At 34.3% G+C, this 14,184-nt stretch overlaps 1 protein-coding gene across 1 annotated transcript in view; it reads right to left on the bottom strand.

The window, feature by feature from the left end:
• LOC133205191 (inositol 1,4,5-trisphosphate receptor type 2-like) overlaps window positions 1-14,184 on the bottom strand; it is a 42,795-nt gene that overhangs the window by 5,367 nt on the left and 23,244 nt on the right. The window contains exons 44-54 of the mRNA XM_061340951.1: window positions 13,815-13,973; window positions 12,451-12,607; window positions 11,927-12,024; window positions 11,424-11,526; window positions 3,058-3,108; window positions 2,705-2,917; window positions 2,321-2,464; window positions 2,072-2,221; window positions 1,340-1,441; window positions 857-940; window positions 132-314 (exon numbers count right to left, since the gene is read on the bottom strand). Of these exons, the coding sequence (XP_061196935.1) occupies window positions 132-314; window positions 857-940; window positions 1,340-1,441; window positions 2,072-2,221; window positions 2,321-2,464; window positions 2,705-2,917; window positions 3,058-3,108; window positions 11,424-11,526; window positions 11,927-12,024; window positions 12,451-12,607; window positions 13,815-13,973 (1,444 nt within the window). The remainder of the gene's footprint in view (window positions 1-131; window positions 315-856; window positions 941-1,339; window positions 1,442-2,071; window positions 2,222-2,320; window positions 2,465-2,704; window positions 2,918-3,057; window positions 3,109-11,423; window positions 11,527-11,926; window positions 12,025-12,450; window positions 12,608-13,814; window positions 13,974-14,184) is intronic.

Below are 14,184 nucleotides of genomic sequence, written 5' to 3'. Positions count from 1 at the left end.
AACATTCACGGAAGTAAAAGGAAAAAAAATCCCTCTATTTTTGTGAATAAAAGAGCCATACAATCTACTACTTCGCTCTCAAAATTATTGATAAAAAGCAGTACGTCGTGTTTCCGTTAATTAAACCTAACCATTCCTTTGAAGAAGGATTGGGCTTGAGAGAAAGATTTCATTGCCGACTGAGAAGGAACAGCCTCCATTCCTAGGGAGATGTTTTTCAATTCTTCAATCTTCTTTTTATCGGTTTGATGCATCTCATAGCATTCGGTCATAAGTCCAATGATCGCCTTTTTATCCAAGGTGTCTTTAACTTCCTACAGATAAACAATTTAGTCTTTAATTACCGCCCTATGTTTTTTCTGATGGCTTCCTGCAAGATATTTAACCATTCTTTGATTTTTGTTTAGGTAATGTTGGAAGCCTTTTCTATTACCTTTATCTTTCATATGCCTCTAAGAGACCAATTTACTGGATGTAAGCAGTCCATCTGTGGTATATGTATATGAACTATTAATGCTCATCAGTGAAATCATTCATAAGAAAGGCTCTGAAGTATTGATGAAACTAAGAATATGCTATTGATTTTAGAATGACAATGCTCATCCTGTTCTTTTAAAGTAGAAACTTTTAAGTTTAAAGTTGAAACTATATGTATTATGAACCAATGCAATACAAAATTTTGACATAATTGCAATGGTCACCACACTTATATATCTAATAAAATGTAGAATGTTATGCTGGTTTTAGTACTTGATACTTTGATATTTCTATGGCCTACAGTTCCAAATAAGGTAAATTAAGATAAAAATAGAAAATCCTTTTGGTTAGTTTCCATATGAAATATGTATTTGCTTACTATTGAAATGTCTGTTTTCCCAGGGCCATTTTCTTCAATCAAGGACAAAATAAGATTGGCTATGCTTTCACGGAGCCCAAGCACCTGGAATAAAATATTGTTTATTGATTATTGATATGCAGTATTCAATTAAAGATAAGTCTGTTTAAACAGCAGAATTTGACCAGTGATAAAATCTTTCTTGAATTCATTTTTTGTGATATATTCATTCGTAAAACTTATCCATTTGTAAAAGATCAGGGGGAAATGTGAAAATCGTCAAACAATACAACAACAAAGTGAAGTATTGTACATTGTCATTGGGTCGTAAACTTAAAATTTGGTAAAATTACTAGTATGACAAATTCTCAATGGGATTACAAGTGAAAAGGAGATACAAAAACGCCATGATTAATGAAATCCACTTCAGAATTGCATGCACATTTGTTAATATTTTAGAAATATCTGAATTCTCGAGTGAAACGCTTTTGTCATTCATCTTACTTTTTCTGTCGGACAAGATTGAAACTCAGCAGCACGGAGGATGAAGTTGATATAATCAATGATTTTATTGTCAAATATAACCACTCGATTGTCTTGGTTGCCCTGAAAAGAGAAATACGTTGTAACATGATAATGATCTGAATACTTAAAACAAAATTCAGCATGGTAATCATTAAATTTTCATTTAAATTTTTCAAAAATTAAATTTTTGAATGTATGTCTGAAAAGATTTTGTTTAACTGCTTCACAAAAATATATTGAGAAAAAGAATTAATCATGACTTACGAAAATAAAAGGGCAACAATGTCAATGACAATCAAAATCGATACACTAATTAGAAAACCTGAGGCCCCCTATGTTCCACCCAGAATTAAAAGAAACCATGATGATAAGAACACTCTATTCCGCTCTACTAGTATATCTTCCTTGTTTATGCCTTTCATTTCATTCTTTAGCAAACCAGTTGAAAATACTACAGTTACTATATACATGACCTTTCGACCTTTAACTTTGACCTTGTGCTTTGAACTTTTTGATTTTTAAGCGTTTTGTCTATATATTCTCGAGTAATAAATCGGGATTTATTATTCGTTAGGTAAAATAACTACTATGATAATTACAGTTTGCTGATCACTCTGTGACCAGGTCCTTGATTGTTTTAAGGGGTCTAGTTTTAAACAGGGATATAATTTATAATATTTTAATATTTGCTGGAGGAATACAAAAACAAACCGCTGTAAATTCATTCATTGTTTCAAACAGCTGAATGACCAGATCAATATTCTTTCCATTGATGTTGGAGTACACCACATTTAGAAATCGCGTCACTTCCCCTATGATGTTGAACGATTTGACGTTGTCGGGTTGTTCTCTCAAGTAGTCCTGCAAAAAGATTTATGAGGTTTTAGATAAAAGTCTGCTAACTATGTCAAAAAGAGTGTCAGCAAAGGATTGTTATAGAATTTTTTATCCATACTTTACCTGTAACTGGTGGTTCTGACCATCACACATCCTTGCCATCACCTTGAGCACCAGTTCTATGTAGCCATCGTTTCTGTACTCCAAGGATTCCTCCTCCTCTTCTTTTACCTCGGGTTCGGGAATCATTGTTTCGGGTTCCGGTTCCTATACAGAGTGAGGGATGAATTATTTTCACACATGATAAGATATATCTTTAGGGACGATACAAGACACCAAATAATGATATATAGATTTGCAAAAGACTAACGTAGGTTTGATAAGTCCATGTAATCATAATTAAATGCAGCACATACAAATTTTATAGAAACAAAATCTACTAATGTCGCTATATGTGTACAAGAACATAAACAAAAAAAAAACGCTACAGAGTCGCATGCTTGATACCTCAACTTTGATAGCAACCATTTCTGTTTCAAACTCTTGAGCCAACATTAGTGCTTGGTCTTCTTTCGTCATTGGTGGTGCAAACGATACCTCTTTTTTCAAACCATTTGAGGCGGAGTCTTTCACTTTCACCTGTTTCTTTGGGACCATGCGATCTTTTGGTGCCTTTGGTTTTTTCTTAGATTTTGAATGTGAGCTATGCTTCTTTCGCGACTTCGAATAAGAAAGAAAAAAGATTATTTTTGAATTTCCTATTACCAAGAGTAACAATAGCTATTTCTTTGTTTTTAGTTACTTCCCAATTCAAAATTAATTCGAAAAACTGTTCAACACTAGATTTTGTTTTGACATACCCATCCAGCTAATCTCTGCTGTCGTAACGCATCTTCATATGCCTGTATTTGCTATGTAAAATGAGAAAAACTCCCCATCATTCTATGAAGTAAAAGTAAAATTTGATTCATCAAGTATTGAAACAAACGTCATAGTTTTGCGACAACGATTCTTCTCAATTGTAACCTCTATTGTAGTCACAATCTTAGCCGTTTTTCGCTTTCATTACTAAGCTCATAAAAATCATTGTAAATACAATTAGCCTTATTATTTGATTCGCCCTTATCTATGATTACACTAGAGGAAAATATTTTTTGGACATTGAGAAAATTATAGTGTGTAAAGGTGTAAGCATTGAGCTTATGTATCTCATTTTCAGCATAGGGTGCCTTGCATTTACACCCAGGAAAAATGTTCAAAGACAATGAAGTACTGATGAGCATAAATCACTGTTGTTTACTTAAGTGGGCAAAATACCTGCACATGCAGTGTTCTATCTATTCATCTTGGCCTATTAAAGTGTTATGAATGCTTGATTTGATCGCAAATTAAGTAATAAACTGTACATTTCAATTTATTTTATTCTTGATCAAAGGGCAGATCACTCTATCTGCATAAAAATACCACAAAATCAGAATTCTCTAGTGTGCAGTGTATAGAGGGTTCTTAATTGATCAAATGGTTCCAGCCTACATAAGAAAGGTAAAGATAACGAACAGTGATCGATCTCATATATCCTGTAAACAATACAAATCACGAACAAAGAAAAGCACAGATCCCTGGAAACATCAGAGATGACCGCAGTTGCCTAAGAGAAGTAAGCATTCCCTGTCGACCGGTCAAATTCACCGTGAGCTTCTGTTCTGATCAGGTAAATTGAGTAATTCACATTCAAAATTAGTGTAAAGAAATAGTCAAAAAAACGACCCAAAGGAAGGTTTTATTTGCAAAATGATGACTTTACACGAAATTGCTTTAAGCCCTGTATCATCAAGTTCTTTGTCAGTAGCCTGTACTTTTAAAAGAACATGTTCTTGCTCATTGACTCAGTTAGGAGACATAAACACCATATACAGATGATATTTGGAATATCAATGCATAATTAGGTGTAGTTGATGATGGAAATGGTGAAGTCTTCTTGTTTGTCATACAGTTATTAGTTGGCCACTAACGTCTATATTCTATATACATCCAAATCTGAAACGAACGTGGCAAACTGTGGTGTTTTTTTAAATTATAGTTCACTAAGATATATCCAGTCGACATATTCGTGAAAATAACTAATGGTCGCCTAACAATGTGGCATAATTAGTGCCTGTCGGAATTCCAACAGATTACTGGAAGACATTGTCTCTAAGATCTACATAGATACTGTTAATGAGAAACTCTATTTGTGAGTCGAATTTATTTCTAATAATAGTAATACATGTAACTTGACCAATCAAAAGATGTGAACATATCCGAGTTCCATTTGTTGTTGAAGAAGTTGTCTATGATGTCAAAAAGTATGGTCTATAGTTTATGAGGAATGGTTCTGTTACAGCCATGCTCGAACCTTGCTAAACTTGTCTCAAAAGAGCATTTTTAAAACTTACATATGCGAAAATCTTACAGATTCTTTCAAGTTTTCTATCTATTTGGTGCTCTGCTATCAAGTTTCTTCCAATATCCTGTTGCATCGTTAGCCACAGATCATACATTCATAATATAAGGTTAGGTTGCTTATTCAACCAAAATTTGAAACAAAATTGACCTTGCTTAAAAAAATTTTTTTTTTATTGTTTTATGAACTACTAGTATTACATCAAAAATCGCGACTCATTTCGTTTGCAGTCTCTTGTCACATTGAATACAAATAGACCTGTGTATCATTTTTGCATGATTAATAAAAATACACAACTTCTGATACAAATACGCTTAAAAGTTGCTCACTGAATATTAACTCCTAGACCCTTGTGAATGTACTATTAAAAACAAACTATATTACCTTTATGGTTCTGAAAAGCTATACTTTTTGAAATAAGCGCATAAAATCACCGAATACCAATTCACAAGTAGAGTAAGATGACTGAAAAGCCCTCATCAGCCTCAATTCACTTAACTCTTTGGTAATGAGGTGTTTAGGCAATGTGATCCTGTAAAACAGGGTTAATGACAACACAAATTTCTAACACTTCATTGCAAAACCATAACTAAGCGTCTACTTAAGAAATTTGTCAATTTAACAATATTCCTGTCGATATTTCAATACCAGGATGATATTTCGTGACATAACCACAGAAATGTCATATTTACAGAATCCTTGTTTAAATAAACTAATACAGATCTTGTACAATTTAGCTTCCACAGCTTAATATTCATTTGACATGTATTGTTATTCATAATCCTTCTACAATGAGCTTTTATACTAGAAATTCAGACTTCATGCACATGCATCAATGACTGAGAATGGCTGGAGATGAGAGTCTTCCATTGAGCTACCACCGTAGCTAGTTAGGTGCTTTTATCACAGCTAAAGGGCGTTTACAAATGACTATCTGAATATATGCTTAAGCTCGCCCACATATAACTGAAGTTCCTTTGATTGTTTTATAAGGAAATAAACATCAAGTTGGGGCACACTCCAAAAGCTAGCCAGTGAGAGACACTGATGGAGAACCCTCGTTACTGCCCTATACGCCAAAGGCGTCACGGACAGTAAGTAAGAACACTTCAAGCAGACATTTTTACCACGAAAATGAACAAATGAAGAGAATTGTGACATTAAACCCAGGCCCCGGGATCATGAGGCTTAAGTCAAAATCTTTATAGTGTACTGAAATGTTGTAGAAGACAAAAAGACCAAAACAAAAATATAATTTTAACACTGCGTCACCAGAGTGCTGTTATCTGTGAATTAACAGATGAAGTTGAATATAAATATTTTACAGGTGATTGAAAATTTGACTTAAGTTTAAGTCAGTTTATGATTCTTGGGTCTGATGCCCTATCCCGTTTATCGACACTAGTATCTCCTAAGCTAATTATAAGCAAATGTTATGGCATTTTCAAAGAAATCTTTACATGGAATCATGTATTATTGGACTCGATATATCCAAATAAAGTCCAAATGAAAGACACTACAGAATCTACTACATCTGTTTCATTTTTGGATATTTTACGTTTTACTGACAATATACGTTAATGACAACCTATCAAACTAAATTACATGACAACGAGTTGACTTTAACTTTTCCAACGTCAACCTCTCCTTTTTATGTTGTGAGATTCCACTCGCACCTGTCTGGTATTTATGTCTCAAAATTGATGCAAGAGCATGTTCCATGGATGATCAGTTTCTAAACTGAGGAACACTACTGACAAAACAGTTTTTTACAATCTTGTTGAAAGTAAGCATTTTGCAAATTTTATGACCATTATAATGGCCTTGTGTGCAATGAAATGTGAAGATAACGATCAGTTATCATGTTCCAAAAATCCGATAAAACAAAACAAATTGAACAAACACTGATCTTTTAAAACATCAGAGTTCTGATCCCTTATCCACCTGTGAGTCTTTTGCCGTGAACAGGTAAACGGAGAAATCCGATAAAACAAAACAAATTGTACAAACACTGATCTTTTAAACATCAGAGTTCTGATCCCTTATCCACCTGTGAGTCTTTTGCCGTGAACAGGTAAACGGAGAAATCCGATAAAACAAAACAAATTGTACAAACACTGATCTTTTAAACATGAGAGTTCTGATCCCTTATCCACCTGTGAGTCTTTTGCCGTGAACAGGTAAACGGAGAAATCCGATAAAACAAAACAAATTGTACAAACACTGATCTTTTAAAACATCAGAGTTCTGATCCCTTATCCACCTGTGAGTCTTTTGCCGTGAACAGGTAAACGGAGAAATCCGATAAAACAAAACAAATTGAACAAAACTGATCTTTTAAAACATCAAAGTTCTGATCCATTATCCACCTGTAAGTCTTTTGCCGTGAACAGGTAAACGGAGAAATCCGATAAAACAAAACAAATTGTACAAACACTGATCTTTTAAAACATCAGAGTTCTGATCCCTTATCCACCTGTGAGTCTTTAGCCGTGAACAGGTAAACAGAGAAATCCAATAAAGCAAAACAAATTGTACAAGCACTGATCTTTTAAAACATCAGAGTCCCGATCCCTTATCCACCCGTAAGTCTTTTGCCGTGAACAGGTAAACGGAGAAATCCGATAAAACAAAACAAATTGTACAAACACTGATCTTTTAAAACATCAGAATTCCGATCCCTTATCCACCTGTAAGTCTTTTGCCGTGAACAGGTAAACGGAGAAATCCGATAAAACAAAACAAATTGTACAAACACGGATCTTTTAAAACATCAGAATTCTGATCCCTTATCCACCTGTGAGTCTTTTGCCGTGAATAGGTAAACGGAGAAATCCGATAAAACAAAACAAATTGTACAAACACTGATCTTTTAAAACATCAGAGTTCTGATCCCTTATCCACCTGTAAGTCTTTTGCCGTGAACAGGTAAACGGAGAAATCCGATAAAACAAAACAAATTGTACAAACACGGATCTTTTAAAACATCAGAATTCTGATCCCTTATCCACCTGTGAGTCTTTTGCCGTGAATAGGTAAACGGAGAAATCCGATAAAACAAAACAAATTGTACAAACACTGATCTTTTAAAACATCAGAGTTCTGATCCCTTATCCACCTGTAAGTCTTTTGCCGTGAACAGGTAAACGGAGAAATCCGATAAAACAAAACAAATTGTACAAACACGGATCTTTTAAAACATCAGAGTTCTGATCCCTTATCCACCTGTGAGTCTTTTGCCGTGAACAGGTAAACGGAGAAATCCGATAAAACAAAACAAATTGTACAAGCACTGATCTTTTAAAACATCAGAGTTCTGATCCCTTATCCACCTGTAAGTCTTTTGCCGTGAACAGGTAAACGGAGAAATCCGATAAAACAAAACAAATTGTACAAACACGGATCTTTTAAAACATCAGAATTCTGATCCCTTATGCACCTGTAAGTCTTTTGCCGTGAACAGGTAAACGGAGAAATCCGATAAAACAAAACAAATTGAACAAAACTGATCTTTTAAAACATCAAAGTTCTGATCCATTATCCACCTGTAAGTCTTTTGCCGTGAACAGGTAAACGGAGAAATCCGATAAAACAAAACAAATTGTACAAACACTGATCTTTTAAAACATCAGAGTTCTGATCCCTTATCCACCTGTGAGTCTTTAGCCGTGAACAGGTAAACAGAGAAATCCAATAAAGCAAAACAAATTGTACAAGCACTGATCTTTTAAAACATCAGAGTCCCGATCCCTTATCCACCTGTAAGTCTTTTGCCGTGAACAGGTAAACGGAGAAATCCGATAAAACAAAACAAATTGTACAAACACTGATCTTTTAAAACATCAGAATTCCGATCCCTTATCCACCTGTAAGTCTTTTGCCGTGAACAGGTAAACGGAGAAATCCGATAAAACAAAACAAATTGTACAAACACGGATCTTTTAAAACATCAGAATTCCGATCCCTTATCCACCTGTGAGTCTTTTGCCGTGAATAGGTAAACGGAGAAATCCGATAAAACAAAACAAATTGTACAAACACTGATCTTTTAAAACATCAGAGTTCTGATCCCTTATCCACCTGTAAGTCTTTTGCCGTGAACAGGTAAACGGAGAAATCCGATAAAACAAAACAAATTGTACAAACACTGATCTTTTAAAACATCAGAATTCCGATCCCTTATCCACCTGTAAGTCTTTTGCCGTGAACAGGTAAACGGAGAAATCCGATAAAACAAAACAAATTGTACAAACACGGATCTTTTAAAACATCAGAATTCTGATCCCTTATCCACCTGTGAGTCTTTTGCCGTGAATAGGTAAACGGAGAAATCCGATAAAACAAAACAAATTGTACAAACACTGATCTTTTAAAACATCAGAATTCTGATCCCTTATCCACCTGTGAGTCTTTTGCCGTGAATAGGTAAACGGAGAAATCCGATAAAACAAAACAAATTGTACAAACACTGATCTTTTAAAACATCAGAGTTCTGATCCCTTATCCACCTGTAAGTCTTTTGCCGTGAACAGGTAAACGGAGAAATCCGATAAAACAAAACAAATTGTACAAACACGGATCTTTTAAAACATCAGAATTCTGATCCCTTATCCACCTGTGAGTCTTTTGCCGTGAATAGGTAAACGGAGAAATCCGATAAAACAAAACAAATTGTACAAACACTGATCTTTTAAAACATCAGAGTTCTGATCCCTTATCCACCTGTAAGTCTTTTGCCGTGAACAGGTAAACGGAGAAATCCGATAAAACAAAACAAATTGTACAAACACGGATCTTTTAAAACATCAGAGTTCTGATCCCTTATCCACCTGTGAGTCTTTTGCCGTGAACAGGTAAACGGAGAAATCCGATAAAACAAAACAAATTGTACAAGCACTGATCTTTTAAAACATCAGAGTTCTGATCCCTTATCCACCTGTAAGTCTTTTGCCGTGAACAGGTAAACGGAGAAATCCGATAAAACAAAACAAATTGTACAAACACGGATCTTTTAAAACATCAGAATTCTGATCCCTTATCCACCTGTAAGTCTTTTGCCGTGAACAGGTAAACGGAGAAATCCGATAAAACAAAACAAATTGTACAAACACGGATCTTTTAAAACATCAGAGTTCTGATCCCTTATCCACCTGTGAGTCTTTTGCCGTGAACAGGTAAACGGAGAAATCCGATAAAACAAAACAAATTGTACAAACACTGATCTTTTAAAACATCAGAGTTCTGATCCCTTATCCACCTGTGAGTCCTTTGCCGTGAACAGGTAAACGGAGAAATCCGATAAAAAAAAACAAATTGTACAAACACTGATCTTTTAAAACATCAGAGTTCTGATCCCTTATCCACCTGTGAGTCCTTTGCCGTGAACAGGTAAACGGAGAAATCCAATAAAACAAAACAAATTGTACAAACACTGATCTTTTAAAACATCAGAGTTCTGATCCCTTATCCACCTGTGAGTCCTTTGCCGTGAACAGGTAAACGGAGAAATCCGATAAAACAAAACGAATTGTACAAACACTGATCTTTTAAAACATCAGAGTTCTGATCCCTTATCCACCTGTGAGTCTTTTGCCGTGAACAGGTAAACGGAGAAATCCTTAGTCAATACAGTATACAATTAAACGCTTGACAATTTGTATGAAATATGTCAGTCAGCAATTAAACGCTTGACAATTTGTATGAAATATGTCAGTCAGCATTCGACCTATCGACAGATTCATTATATTTGTAAAGAAGGGCATTGTAGCGACCATAGAATTTGTGAAATGTTGACTTTAAGCGAGATTGTAGATACCCTTGTATCTCTAATTTATATGTCAGTAGACTGCTTTGTCTTAGAAATTATTCGTAAGAAAAAATGTTCTTGCGTATCAAATCAACTGAGAGACAGAAACCCCATATGCAGATGATAATGGTATATTCTTAAACAAATAAGGGAAGTTGACGCTAGAAAATTTATATGGTTAAGCTTTTATTTTGCCATATATGGATATCCAGATATGAAGCGGAAGTGTCGGACTCCTTGATGTCTTTTATTTCGTGTTGAGTGGGATATATTGAATCATAAAGAAAATAAAAAATGTGAATTTATAAAATGTAATATATGTATCTAAATATCGAATTGAAGGCCAAAAGACTTTTTAACATAGTGTTTCTGAAAAGCATTGACAAGCAACTTCCAAACACATCCTACCTGGGCCGTTCTTTGAATAACATGTCATACCATTTGTTCGGCCGTTGTTTTCATACAAATTTCAACAACGGATCGCTCCGTTTACTTGATCAATACAGGGGGCTTACGGCGGAAGTGAACGATTGACAGGGGATGCTTACTCCTCCTAGGCATTTAATTCTATCCCTGATGTTTTCAGGGGTCCGTTTTCCCTGTTTAGGTTTCTTATTGTTTTCAGGTTTTATGAGATTGAGCACAATCCGTTAATTATCTTCACCTTTTTTCATATATGTAAAAAAAAAATAGATGTGTTTGCTTATTAAATAGCAACATATAATATTTGACCGAATAAATGTTCCTGCAACAAGATTATGATTAAAACCTTTAATCATCAAGCTTCTCGATTGAAAAATATACCAGTACTTGTGATATTTTATATAAAAGCCAAGAAAAAATGTCTCGTTTTAATGAAAACCAAAGCAACAAAAATATTGTCGCAAATTTAACAATACACTGTACTAACGTTTCCGTCGAATGGCTCTTAAAAGCTGAATAGACATCTTAAATTCGCAGCTGAGCAAATGTGATACCTTGAGAGCTAACATTGACACCGGAAATTCCTTCCTTGTTCTATGACTAAATGCTTCAGAAGAATTCTTTTTCTTAGCATCCATCTGGGCTTGAAGGGAGCGTCTGGAATCAAAGTTTTCAAAAAATTCATTGATAATTTGTTTTAAATATAATTTTTAAAAATCATTTCATAAAGGTGATGGGATATATAAATGCCGTTTTATTTCACTAAGAAACTCAAGAAGTTCTCTTATTTCATACTAGACACCAACCAAAAAGGCAAACACAAACAACGTGATGTGAACAACATGTGATAAAGACCATCAATGTCTACTAATGATTAGAATCTTATCTCATTCTGTCCTACAAGAAGGATACATTTAAAGTCAGTTTTATCCTAGGATATGCAATAATGGTGAGTGTAGTTAAAATTAATTTCAATCACGCACAGTCATCTTCATTTTTAGCTAAAAAAGCAGACCAAATATATCATAAACAAATCAATAATGGGGTGTCTGCATACTTTTCTTTGATTGAATTAGTCGAGAGGGCCATTCTGTCTCTCACAGCCATGAAGAAAACTTCTTCCCGCGTCGACAGAAAGTAATCCAACATAGCTTGCTGAAAAAATGCAGGAAATTTTTACGTTCAATACGAAAGCATAATACACTGTGTAAACATATTTAATCATTCATTTGATATCTATACGAAATATATACAGTTTGTAAACATATTTAATCATTCGTTTGATATTTATACGAAATATATACAGTCTGTAAACATATTTAATCATTCATTTGATATTTATACGAAACATATACAGTCTGTAAACATATTTAATTTTTCATTTGATATTTATACGAAATATATACAGTCTGTAAACATATTTAATCATTCATTTGATATTTATACGAAATATATACAGTCTGTAAACATATTTAATTTTTCATTTGATATTTATACGAAATATATACAGTCTGCAAACATATTTAATCATTCATTTGATATTTATACGAAATATTTTTTCTCTTTTGGCAAGGCTCTTACCTGTACTGAAGTATTTGCATTGAAGAGCATGATGCAAAGAAAACCCAGAACTTCCTTAGCGAGGTCCTCGCACCTGGTAGCTAAGTGTGGCAGACTCTTCTTCATGGCCCCCTTCCTGTCATATAGGTTCTGTACCCCAGCAATATGTTTCAATATCCTAGTGCAAAACATTTAAACACTCTAGTTTAAAATAAAAGATATAAACATGTGGATTTTGACATTTGATATCATTTCATTTGATATGAACAATACCTTACACGTTGTGAATTGAGATGATTCTGGAGTAATTTTAATGTAAATTAAAACTTAAAACGTAGCTTCTTAAATGAGATACCAAGAAACTGTTTCAGATGTAATCTTTCCGACATACTGTGTATTAAACTGTGGTCGGAGGGAAATGAGTAGTTAAAAAAAAACGTTTTATGGTAAATATTCGAGTAGTGAATTTTCATCAGAACTTTAATTTCTCCTTGTAAATATCGGATTCGTAAATGAAATATATGGAGATAACGAACAGTATTCAAGCTCAAAAGTCCATTAAACATTACAAAATAGAAGCAGAGCAAACACGGACCTCCAAAACATCAGAGGTGGGATCAGGTGCCATGGAGGAGTGAGTATCCCCTGCCGATCGGTCACACCCGCTGTGTGCTCCTTGTCATGATTGGGAAGTAACGGAAAAATCCGTCGACAACTCGGTGTGTAAATAATGGCCTAACAATTAGTATGAAAAACGTCAGTCAGCATTTGATGATAAATTTTATTTGCTGACAAGGACATTGTATCGACCATAGAACTTATGAAATTATGAATTTAAAAGAGACTGCTGTTTTTCTTGTTTCATCAACTTGTTTGTCAATAATTTACCTCCCTTTAGAAATTGTACATACGTAGAGCATGCTCTGGCGTATCGAATCAACTGAGAGATATAAACCCCGTATGCAGGTGATGAAGATATGTTGCTGCATAAGTAAAGGAAGTTGACAATTGAAAAATTAAAGTCATCACGTTTATCATAAAGTTTGGTTGTTAGATTACCATTAACGTCTTTTTCAAGTAAAATATCCAAATATGAAACAGGTGTGTCAGACTCTATGGTATCTTTTATTTCAAGCTCACCGGGATATATCGTATCGGCATAAGAATGGAAATAACCATTGTTAATTGACAATATGTCGTCGATATATCTAAATGTCGAGTTGAAGGCCACAGCAAGTGTTTTCTTCTTTTCATATATAAGATTTTGATTTTCAAAGTTGTAATTTGATAATAATATCAACTTATACCAAATTTTATAAACTTTTCGGGTGAGCAAATTTTAGTGCAGAATTAATGTTTTATATAATTAGATACAAGCAGTATACTTTTTGACGGCCGGTTCCGTTGTCCGTGTAGCCCAGTCCTCGGGCATTCTCCGTTCTTCGTTGTGGATTATCGTTCTTAGAACCTGTAAACACTTGATGTTTAACTCGTCCATTTCCTGCATAGCCTTTTCTGTCATCCTTTTCTGGACGCTTGATATGCTTTCAAAGTCATCAAAAGTACAAATAAATACTGTTTACAGAGAAGAGCTCTATGATTCTTTTCTAAGAAAGTTTAATAATGAATAATAGATAACGTTATTCAGAAAAACTTGAAGCATAGTTGAATTTTGACATTTTGAAGCAGTATGGTATATACAGTTTTCAATGCGGCAAGTAATAATGGAAATTCTACCAAGAATATGACCTCTGA

This window comes from Saccostrea echinata, unplaced genomic scaffold (assembly GCF_033153115.1).
Source record: "Saccostrea echinata isolate AGI-Se365-2 ecotype Australia unplaced genomic scaffold, CSIRO_AGI_Sech_v1 ptg000054l, whole genome shotgun sequence".
Lineage (NCBI taxonomy): Eukaryota > Metazoa > Mollusca > Bivalvia > Ostreida > Ostreidae > Saccostrea > Saccostrea echinata.
Note: the sequence above shows the minus strand (reverse complement) of the source record. Positions and strands in the feature narration are given on the sequence as shown.